This window comes from Camelina sativa, chromosome 8, assembly GCF_000633955.1.
Source record: "Camelina sativa cultivar DH55 chromosome 8, Cs, whole genome shotgun sequence".
Lineage (NCBI taxonomy): Eukaryota > Viridiplantae > Streptophyta > Magnoliopsida > Brassicales > Brassicaceae > Camelina > Camelina sativa.
This window is the reverse complement of record NC_025692.1, coordinates 23,099,581-23,110,746: the sequence shown is the minus strand read 5'-3', so window position 1 is coordinate 23,110,746 and position 11,166 is coordinate 23,099,581. Positions and strand designations below refer to the sequence as shown.

Here is an 11,166-nt window from a genome sequence, read left to right as displayed (position 1 = left end):
ATTCGAGGGGAGACTTGTTAATAATTTTGGTTTCTCACTTTTGCTAGGTCAGCCAGTTTCTTGAATACTCTTCTCCATTTGTTTAAAGTTATAAACTCCCTATCTCATCGTAAATTTATAAAAATGCATCACAATCTAAATGATAGAGAGATACATAAGCGGAGCAAAGAATTATATATTTATTTATATAAGAGAATTAAGACAGCCGAGGGTCAAACTCGCCGGAGTAGGTTAGGACAGACAAGAAACACCGGGATTGTTTGTTAATTTGAGGCAACCGTTCCTGATCTGATTAAATGACAAAATTACCCCTTACGAGACATTTACCAGTAAGTGAGGCTGAATCCTGAACCGTTCCTCCTCCTGACCTCTTCATTTTCTTTCCCAAGATTTTTATAACCTTTTTGAGTTATATAGGAAAACATAATAAAACTTTTTTCTGATAAACAAGAACTTGAGAGAGAGAGAGAGACTCGATCCAAGTTTTAAGAAAAGAGAGAGAGAGAGAGAGAGAGAGAGTGACTCAATTAAACATTATTTGAGAAAATAAGTGCAACTTTGTATTTATACATTTGACGAAGCTGGGTCTAATCTGGACCATCGGATCCCTTGATTTTTTTTAAAAACATCGTAGTTTTCATATATGAGGTGTCAGGAGGTTAACTAGATATTTAAATGCTACTCTATAGAAAAAAAAGGAGGGGGAGGTCATAACCGTAAATAACACCAATAAATGTTATGTTATGCTGAGGTTGCGTCTATCCCCAAACACTACAACAGATGTGGGGACCTTTTTCCTCAGAAAAACGTGGGACCCATGACAGCTCACCTTTCTCTGTGGAATAAATCTATTTGCGGCCACACGCGCTTTCAATACTGCGTGCGTCTCACTCTCCTTTATCTGACGTGGCTTTTACTATATCTTTTTCTAGAAGGAAACAGTTTTATTGGCTTGTTTTTTTCAATTTGGGTTATAGTTTTTTTTCTTTCTAGAATTCAACAGAGAGAGAATGCTGTATTAAATCTCCCAAGAACAAGACATGAATCCCCAGAGGGATCACTCTCTTTCCCACGTCATTCGCAACGATGAGATGCTTGCAAGGATCGACCACGAATACTGTCTCGATCATCTCATTGGAACGAACATGAACACGGTCGAAACCAATCAGCTGTTTCTCAGGAACGCCAGATATAACCGGAGGCATTTTCGAAAATAGCATCAGAACATGACTACCGTCGATTTCTCCTGTATTGCTCACGTTAACCGTAGCATTAAACCGCAGATTTTCGCAAGAGTTAACCATCGCATCATCTAGCTGTAAGTATCGGAGCTGTTCTTCTCCGTGTTGGAGTAGTAGTTTCTTGTGAATGTGAGAAGACTGCTGTGGTAGTAGATCTGATAAGCTAAGTCTGGTTGGTGCTGATGTGATCTTGTATTCGAATTTTGTGTAGCTTAAACCCGTTCCAAAACTGTATACTTGAAGTCCGGTGTGGAATCTGTATGTTCTTCCTGGATATCCACGAGATGAATCGGCTCTCATATGCATATCCGACATTGCCACATCTGTGAATGACTCTGGATACCATGTCATCGGTAATTTCCCACCTGCATTTGAACCGAAACCACTTGAGATATTCGGTTTCTGCATGTCATAAACATTAAACCAGGAATGGACAAATGATGCTTTAATTTGCAGTAGAGACTAACCTGGATTGAAGTCTCCAAATACAATTTCAGCAAGTGCTTGTCCACCGGTTTCACCTGGATAACCAATCCAGATGATGCTTCCAATTCTAGGGTCGGTTTTAGCAAACGTTACATCCACTGGTCCTCCACCAGTTAGAACAAGAATCACCGGTTCTTTGCTCACTGCTGCAACAGAAGACACAAGATCTTTCTGTTTACCAGGCAAAGAAAGACTAGCTCGATCCTTATCCTCGGTTTCTTGAGAGAGATCTAGTCCTGCAACTACTATGACAAAATCTGCTCCCTTAACAATGGCAAGGGCTTCTCCAAATCCGTTATCAGAATCACAAGACACGTCTGAGCAACCAGACACATAAGATGTCTTCTTTACATACTTCAGAAGTTCCGTGAACAGAGTCTTTCGTTGACACGGCTTCCCTTTACAAATATGAAATTTCTAAACTGTTTCAGCGGAGAGAAGTATTATTTAGCCTGCTCGAAAATAACAAAATAGATAGTTCGAACCTGTATAAGTGCCGCCCATATTGCTTATATTATTCGCCATTGGACCAACAATTGCTAAAGAAGAAACATGGTTTTTGTTCAAAGGCAACAACTTGTGGTCATTTTTCAGAAGCACGATGCCCTGTCTTGCTGCTTCCAGTGCCAATTTTCTGTGGTCTGAGCTACAAATGTCATTTGATCCTAATTTCGCATAGAGTCCTTCTCTTGGATCTCCGTCAAAAAGTCCAAGACGAAGTTGAACTGCAAAGAGATTAAGCAGAGCTTGGTCTACTTGTTCTTCGGTCACCTTTCCTTTCATGATCGCAGATTTTGTGTTCCGAAGCATGTACGTTCCACAATTTATATCCACCCCTAAGAATCACCATCTCAGTTTTCATTATAAAACAAAGGATTTACAAATTTAAACAAGTAAAGGAACTCAAAAAATGACCTGCTTTTATGGCATCGGCAACAGCTTCCTCAGGTGACTTTGTGTATCCTTGGTACTCAAAAATGGTTGCCACAGCATCACAGTCTGATGTAATGTACCTGCACGAATACAACAAAGGCTCCCCGTTAAGTCAGTCTTTCATTGACCAAATCAAAGTAGTACAAACATAAAATAGTTTACTTACCCTTCAAACCCCCATTCAACTCGAGCTTTCTTTAATAGGTCTTCTTGTGCACAAGCAGGCACTCCATTAACTGCATTATATGAACACATCAAGCAGCTAGCTTTACCATCTCTAATACAGCTCTGAAACGGGGGCTGATATGTATCTTCCATGTCCTGTTCTGTGACCTACTAATACAGAGCAAGCTAGAATCAGTGTATGACACATAACCATCCTGACATGATAAAAATGTAAAACAGCAAAAGCCATTGACTTGAATATAGTAGCTTTTCCTAAACTTTTCTCAGAGAAGTGAAGTATAAGCATTCGGTAATTCTCTTCAGGGCATGAACATGTTTAACAAAAAAGCAGCTAGAATGTTGTTCATGTATAAACCATTATCTACACAAGACAAAAGAGCAGATCTAACGACAAGATTAAAACCTAAGACTTTCTAATTTAAACCAAATTGAAGCTGCATCCATAAGCTAAACTCATAACGAAGACAGAGTTCCTAGTCTTACCACAGCATTGAAGCCGTATCTGGTAAAAATTCCCCCATTTTTCCAAATCATAGGCAGTGAAATGCTTGCAACAAGCAGATAACATGAGTTTCCCATCATCGCCATCATTATCATCATAACGAGCTTCATCATCATCATCAGCATCACCAAATATTCTTTTTAAAACCTTCCTCTTCCTATTTTCTTGAAACCCTCTAACGAACTCAACACCATACTCGGAAACTACCTTGGGATCCTCACCAGGAGTCTCCTGCCCTCTTCCCCATCTCGGATCCCTAAACACATTTATATTCGGAGCCCAAAAAGTCAACCCAGCTTGACCACCGTTGTACATAGCCCGAGCTTCCACCGCAACAGCAGATCCAATCTCGTACCATAGCGCTCTATTGAAAGATGCGGCGGATACGATTACCTGAGGGAAACTAGTAGCGGAGGAGATTGAACCGTTGAAGGAAACACCCGGACCGTTATCTGCGACCCCGTGTAACGATTCAGACCACCACTCGTACGGAGGGATGCCGAGACGAGGTACGGAAGCAGCTGTGTTTGAGAGCTGACCGATCTTCTCAGTGAGCGTAAGGAGGGAGACGAGAGAAATCGCTCGTTGTTTTATAGATAAAGAGACGTTGCAGAAAGGGTAAGAGCTGAAATGAGGAGGTTTACAAGGGAATTGCGGATGAGAATCGAGGTTTTTGAAGGTTTCGGCTATGGCGGAAGTGAAGAAGAGTAAAGAGATTAGAGTGAATTGAGGATGTTTCATAATTTTTTTTTTGGAGGAAAAAAAAAGAATCTGTTGAGAGAGTTAGATAGAACGGAAGAAATCAAAATGTTAAACCGGACTCATTAGACCGGTGAAATTTAAATAAAAATCAACAGTTGGGATATTTTTATTGTTTCCTTTATTGACATGTTAACTAACTATATATGGGCCAAAACATTTATGGGCCTTATTTATGACTTTGGTCATTCTTATCTAATCAAGGTTTATACTTTCTAGTAGTAAACTAAATTAAGATCAAGGAACATAGCCATAAATTGACTAGTGCTTCTTCAATATAGCCATAGATTATGTAGAGTTATCATCCATGTCCTTGGATTTGGAGTATTTCTTTAAGTAGAGTAGAGTACTATATTTTGAAACATTTTTTCTTTTAATGTGTTTCCAAGTGGATCCGATCCAGTTAAACAACATTTTAGATATGCATTCCTAGTCGCTTGGTCATTCATGGACTCATGGTCACATAGCATAAGAAATTGCTGCAATATTGGACTTCTCATCATCGCTGAAGCTATTCACGTGTTTTGTCACTAGCCTTGAGACTCGTGTTNTTTTTTTTTTTTTTTTTTTTTTTTTTTTACTTTTAAAATTTATTTCCAAATTTAACAAAAGCTTTATCAAACCAACAATTTGTTATACCTGATATTAACTAAACCAAGATTTCTTAGGATAAACACATACTTTTAAAAAAAGTAAATGGGTATCCAAGAATGATTACTTTAGCAATTTAAAAGGTAAAAACCAAATTGTTGTGTATCCACAAACTCTCACGTTCAAAATCAGCAATTTTCAATATGATTATTTTGCATAGATACGATTTAGTGTCGACAAGTGAAAACAATAAATTGAAAAGAAAAAAAATGGTAATCCAGACAATAATGAATTAATGATATCCGATTGACGATATATGATAATGGAGTGAAGATAGAGTAATAGAGTAGGAGACAGTCTCTCTAAGTGTGTGTCCACAAACTCTCACGCAACTTATAAATAAATACAAACAAAATTATTTGACTAAGCCTTCGATCTCTTTGACCTGTCAGTATAGTCTTTTCTTTCCCATCTTAATACAAACATACTTACATACACTGATATTCACAATGTAATAATTTGTGGAGTTGTCTATAGAAGACACGGGTGTTCGCTTTTTTTTCACCTAACGGATCGGTGTTGGCGTGTTCTTAGATACGAATATCTTCTAGATATACATGTACGTATATAGTAAAACTCACAAATTACACTATCCAATAAGAGAGAAATCAAATGGCAGCTTCTCAAATTAGATAAAATCTAGATCATTAAATTATCGCTTCCTTCTTTTTATGAATATGAATATGAATATTCATATTTTTTTAATATCATATATACTCATACTAATCATATATATAAAGAAAGAGGCCAAGCAAGCAGATGATGTTCATCAATTTGGTCGGGATAGAGTTTGTGCGTCAGATCATTTTCCGATTACAGAGAAGGAATTAATTGCTTGATACTGTTTTGGCATAGTCCGATAATGCTCTTAAATTCTTATTTAGGACTTATTTGCCTTCTGTTATTGATACCGACTCATTTGCCTTTTGTTAATAGAATCAAACAGTACATAAGTTATAATATAAGTTAAAGAAAATCAATGGCAGATTCCATCTCAGTCATAGGCTTCATAGGTTTGTGCTGGACCATGGATAAAAAACAAACAAACAGAGTTAAATGTTAATAGTGATCTCTCTCTCTCTCCAGAATCTATCTGATCGTGATAATATTCCTCGAATCACTGTGGTGAAGAGTAATGTGTAAGAAATTACAAGATATACCAAAAAAAAAATTCGTAACACTCTACGAATGCACTAACTGAGTCATAAACACTTACATGCTACATTCTGGAGATCTCTCAAGGTGGAATCAATGGTGAACCAACCCTGAGTAGTGACTCCATTAACCGGGTAAGATTTTTGACCATTTGGGTAAGCATATTGAACAGTTGAAGCATTGGCCAGGTTTAAATCGGGGAAGCAAATCCCAACTCCATCTTTGGTTAGCTGAACATCACACCATAGAACAACTTCGGCTACACTTGTCTGAGTTGCAAGATTGTAAGCATCAACACTCGAATCTGGTAACAATCCAGAAAACCCACCACGAGCAATCACACGTGGAGCATCACCTGGTAAATAAATAAATAAAACGTGATCTTAAGTTACTTTTAATACGTGGAACAGTACTATGTTCCCATAATCAAAGTAATTACTTGACTTTAAATATTTGGGAACTATCTATAATTTATCCCAACTCTAATACACATATATGGATAAAGCAAGAAAGTTACTTGAGTACTAAATTAAAAGTTTCTTGAAAACAATGCACAAAAGAAGGAGAGTAAATGAGAACAACTCTTACCACTGAGCGTCTGCCATCGGCTTCTTGATCTTTGAGCATCAATTTGAGCAGCAAACAGATTAATTAGAACAACGCCACAGAATAAAAACGATGAACATACGAGCTTTGTCTGATTGCCTGGCTTGGAATTCATCGGTCACTTACAGATGGAAAAAAAAAAAAAATCTAGATTTATCTTAATGCATTGAACCCACAGAGGAGATCAAACACAAGAGTTTTATTTTATAAAAATCAATTGGGTTTATTAGTTGACTCATTGACTCATAGTGAACAAAATACAGAGAGACTCAAGAGCGTTAAAACATGTGGCTTAGTTTATCAGTTGACTCAAGAGCGTTAACACTTTGGAGAGATCAGTTTTAGTTTTAATTGTTGATTTTGAAACACAATGAGGTTTATGTTTAAACGTCTTTGTTCATGTCCTTGATTGCTTTAATTGCATGAGATATTTGGTTTTATTATTAAAAAGCAAGAAAACAGAAAGAAAGAAAAAAAGGTGAGCAAGCTTAAAGTTTTGTGTAAAAGGAGGTTTTGGGTCTGCAGAATAGATAGAGTTTTGGTGAGAGAGATTGAGATTGAGAGATTGTAAGCTTAAAGTTTTTGAGTTATTTTTCTTTGAGCTAAATAAGAGAGTTATTCTTAAAAACATTCTTGTGTTCTTGATCTTTCTTTGCTAAAAACAAAACTTTGGAGAGATCATTTTTAGTTTTAATGGTTGATTTTGAAACAGAATGAGGTTTATGTTTTAATGCCTTCGTTCATGTCCTTGATTGCTTCCGTACATCAATGCTTGATTGCATGATGAGATATTTGGTTTTATTATTAAAAAGCAAGAAAAAAAGGTGAGCAAGCAACAAACACGTGGATACAAGAAAGGGCTTTGGAAGAAACGTTGAAACAGTAACTCATACGTGTCGTGAACCGAAATGTCGGAGAAAGAAAGACGAAGAAGCAAAGAATTTAACGTTTTATTTTGTATTTTTGTTCCATTTTTTCATAGACGTTTTCCATTTATATTTTTTTTTCTGCTCTGTAAAGAATTAAAGTTTCTTCTTTATGAATTCATAATTTTGTATGAATCATAGCTTTCTCTGCACATTGAAAAGTTTTCTCCTTTCGATTCATTCTTTACACACAAAAAAAAAAATCACCTTTTTTGTTTGTTTGTTAGGTTTAATTTGATTTGATCTCTTTTAGGTTTGTTGTTTGGGGGGTTCTCTACTGTAGTATTAGATCGAGGGTTTTAGAGTGAAAAAGAATGGGATCTTCTTCAGGGCAAAGTGGTGGATATGATCTATCTTTCAAGATCCTGTTGATTGGAGATTCTGGTGTTGGTAAAAGTAGCTTGCTTCTCAGCTTCATTTCCAGCTCTGTCGAAGATCTTGCTCCCACCATTGGTTATTTTCTCTCCCGGAACAAAATTTAACTGAGTTTGTCTCTCAACATTTGTTTTTGCATTGGAAGACTGGCGCTTATAGTTTGCGTCTTTGTGAATCACTGTGAATCACTGTCCCACCAGTCTCTCTAAGTGTGTGTCCACAAACTCTCACGCAACTTAGGCCATATTTATCGGTGGATCAGTTAGGGTACGCAACTTAGGCCATATTTATCGGTGGATCAGTTAGGGTGATCTTGGGTCTTTTAAAATTGAAATTAATTGAATAGTACCCATAAGATCAGCCCAATTGATTTTGAATAAGATCAGTTCTTCATCTGATCTAAGGGTCACGTGTCACTCTCGGAAAAAAAACTTTCGTTTTATTTTTCTTTTCTTTCGAACATAATTTTCTTCTTCTTCTCTCGCGAAAAAGAAAAGCGAAACGGCGAGAGATTTTTTTTCCCTCACCGTCGTCTCCTCTGTCCGGCCATTGAAACACCGAGGCGACCGATCTCCTCGTCTCCTCGTCTCCTCGTTTTCTCGTGTCCACCGATTCTCGTCGTCTCCTCTCTCTCCTCTGTCTCGCGAAATCTAGAGATCTCCTCTATGTCGCCAAGCTCAAGATCTCGTCGTCTTCTCTGTCTCCTCTGTCTCGTCGGCTAGGTAATCTCCTCTGTCTCGTCGTCTTCTCTGTCTCCTTTCGATTTAGGGTTTCGAATTTGGGGAAAAATTGATTTAGGGTTTCGATTAGGTTTCAATTTAGGGTTTCTTATTTGGGAAAAATTTGATTCATTATAGGGTTTCGATTAGGGTTCGATTTAGGGTTTCGAATTTGGGGAAAAATTAATTTAGGGTTTCGATTAGGTTTTGATTTAGGGTTTCGAATTTGGGGGAAAATTGATTTAGGGTTTAGGGTTTTTGCGTTTGTTGTAGCGTTTGTTGCGTTTGTTGTAGCGTTTGTTGTATTTTGATGTAGCGTTTGTTGCGTTTGTTGTAGCGTTTGTTGCGTTTGGTCGTTGGATTTAGGGTTCTTGATAATCTTCTTGCATTTGTTGTAGCGTTTGTTGTATTGTAAATCATCATTAATTGATTTTGGTTTGTTTATGAGGCATGTAGGTGAGGTTAAGCAGGGCGATTTAAATCGGACCACCATCAACAACATTCCTTACTCGAAAGTAAAAGGTAAGTACCAGTGACTATATGTTATTGCTTGAAAAGTATTGTTTGCTTGGTTATTGTGATGGTGTTTGCTACGGTCACTACATGGCATTGCTTGAAAAGTATTGTTTGCTTGCTTTAGTTGTGATGGTATGGGATGGTTGCCTAGTTAGTCTATTGTATAATATGGTTGAGTCGTTGTAGTCTATAGTTATTGTGATGGTGATTGCGATGGTCTATGTTGGTTGTTTAGTTGTGATAGTGTAGACTATAGTTGTAAAGTGAGTTGTAGCCTTTAACGAAACCAAACTTTTGTGGTTTTTATTATCTAAAACACTAAATGTCTTTTATTTACTTCTGATTTGACTGAAGTAGGTAATGGTTATTTAGAATTAAAATTCTCTAACAACACCAAACTTTGAATTTAATGATCTTCTTAACTTCTCTATATTAACCAATCTTATTTCCTTCTTTCTTACCAATCTCTAAGACATTTCCAATAATCTCACCTTCTTTCGTTTTAAATCATTACTTCTCTTCCCCACCTTCTTCCATTTTAAATCACTACTTCTCTTCCTCACCTTCTTCCGTTTTAAATCATTACTTCTCTTCCTCACCTTCTTCCGTTTTAACTCTGCTTGCTATGGAATCAAATAATAATCCTAATAGTCAGTCTCAACCCTACTTTAGTCTTCTAAACTTCCCATACGACAGCTTTGCTCCCAATGTAAACCTTGGTTCCTCTCAAATCCCTTCTTTTAGTTCACAAACTAGTTCACAGCCGAGTCAACCTCCTAGTCAAACAGAAGAGACAGCAGAACAGCGTAGGGAGAGAAGGATATGGTCCGCACAAGATGACTTAGTCCTAATAAGCGCCTGGTTAAACACATCGAAGGATGCAATTGTTGGGAATGATCAACCGTATGGGTCCTTTTGGAAGCGCATTGGTGAATATTATGCAACAAGTGATCATGTCCTTGGTGGTGGTGAACCAAGGCTCCCTGATCATTGTAGACAACGATGGCAAAAAATCAGCAGGGAAGTTAGTAAGTTCTGTGGAGCATACGCAGAGGCAAAGGGTGAGAAATCTAGTGGCATGAATGATGTGGATATTCTGCAGAATGCTCACCAACTATACACTAAGCTGTACAAGAAGAAGTTTGGTTTGGAGTATGCTTGGAATGTGCTTCGTTATGAACAGAAATGGATTAATTTAGAGCCTATGAACCCCACTCCAAAGACAACCAGCTCTAACAAAAGAAAAGTCGATGATGCTGCACCATCTTCAGGGTCTGTCGTGGGTGAGCACGAGAGCAGGCCTGCTGGAATAAAGGCAATGAAAAAATCAAGGAACAAAGGTAAAGAGAAGGCTGCACCATCGACAGAGTTTAGTCACATGTGGGATATCAAAAAGAAGGATTTAGAGGGCATGAAAGAACTTCAAAAGATGTCCATTCTTGACACTCTCATTGCCAAGAACGAAACGCTAGATGAAGATGAAAAAGCTCTAAAGAAGAAGCTAATGGCTGAACTGTTTTAGCTCTAGTTTAGGTTTGTTTGGAACCTAGTTTATGTTGTTTTAAGAATGTTTGTCTTAACTTTGTTTTATGTTTGTTCTAAGTATGTTTGTCTTTTGTTTTAACTCTAGTATATGGTTTTAATGAATCGGCTTATGTTCTAAGTATGTTTATGTTTCACTCGTTTTTGTAATGACTTGTCTTATGTTTAATTAATCAATGTGTTTTCGTTTTCATGTTCAACCAGGCATGGACTCTTTATACGACTACGGTATAAACAGCCCATTAGACGGTAGTAGCGATTCAGAAGAGGAGGTTGAGATCTCTTACTATCCTCTGGAACCAGCTCCTGCGATTGGATTCACAAGTCTATCGAGCCGTGAGACTCAACTGAACCAGCTCAACGACCAAGTAATCCAGCTCAACGACCAAATGATCCAGCTCAAGGTACTTGTGATCCAGCTCAAGGACCAAGTGATCCAGCTCAAGGACCAAGTGATCCAGCTCAAGGACGAAGTCATCCAGCTCAAGGACGAAGTGATCCAGCTCAAGTAAATTTGTCTCATTTTCTGTTGTTGTTGTTTGCTTCCGAAAGGTGAACCCGTGACCGGA

The 11,166-nt window shown here is 37.7% G+C and overlaps 2 protein-coding genes and 1 pseudogene across 3 annotated transcripts in view; 1 reads left to right on the top strand and 2 right to left on the bottom strand.

The window, feature by feature from the left end:
* Window positions 158-4,130, bottom strand: LOC104708043 (annotated as a pseudogene).
* Window positions 5,811-6,827, bottom strand: LOC104708042 (glycerophosphodiester phosphodiesterase GDPDL1-like). Its single transcript, XM_010424529.2, has 3 exons — window positions 6,502-6,827; window positions 5,975-6,268; window positions 5,811-5,878 (listed from the first exon to the last, which is right to left on the bottom strand). Exons 1-3 carry the CDS (start codon window positions 6,632-6,634, stop codon window positions 5,811-5,813), a joined length of 495 nt encoding a protein of 164 aa, XP_010422831.2. The 5' UTR covers window positions 6,635-6,827.
* The window catches only part of LOC104708040, a 6,417-nt gene continuing 2,648 nt past the window's right edge, over window positions 7,398-11,166 (top strand). The window contains exons 1-3 of one of the 2 annotated variants that reach the window (XR_002033143.1): window positions 7,398-8,542; window positions 8,996-9,061; window positions 10,802-11,160. Coding sequence is in view for 1 of the 2 variants with exons in the window: in XM_019229182.1 (XP_019084727.1) it covers window positions 7,760-7,898; window positions 8,996-9,061; window positions 10,802-11,109 (513 nt within the window). In the remaining variant the exon portion in view is untranslated. Of the gene's footprint in view, window positions 8,543-8,995; window positions 9,062-10,801 lie in introns of both variants that reach the window. The other variant, XM_019229182.1, reaches the window with a different exon arrangement.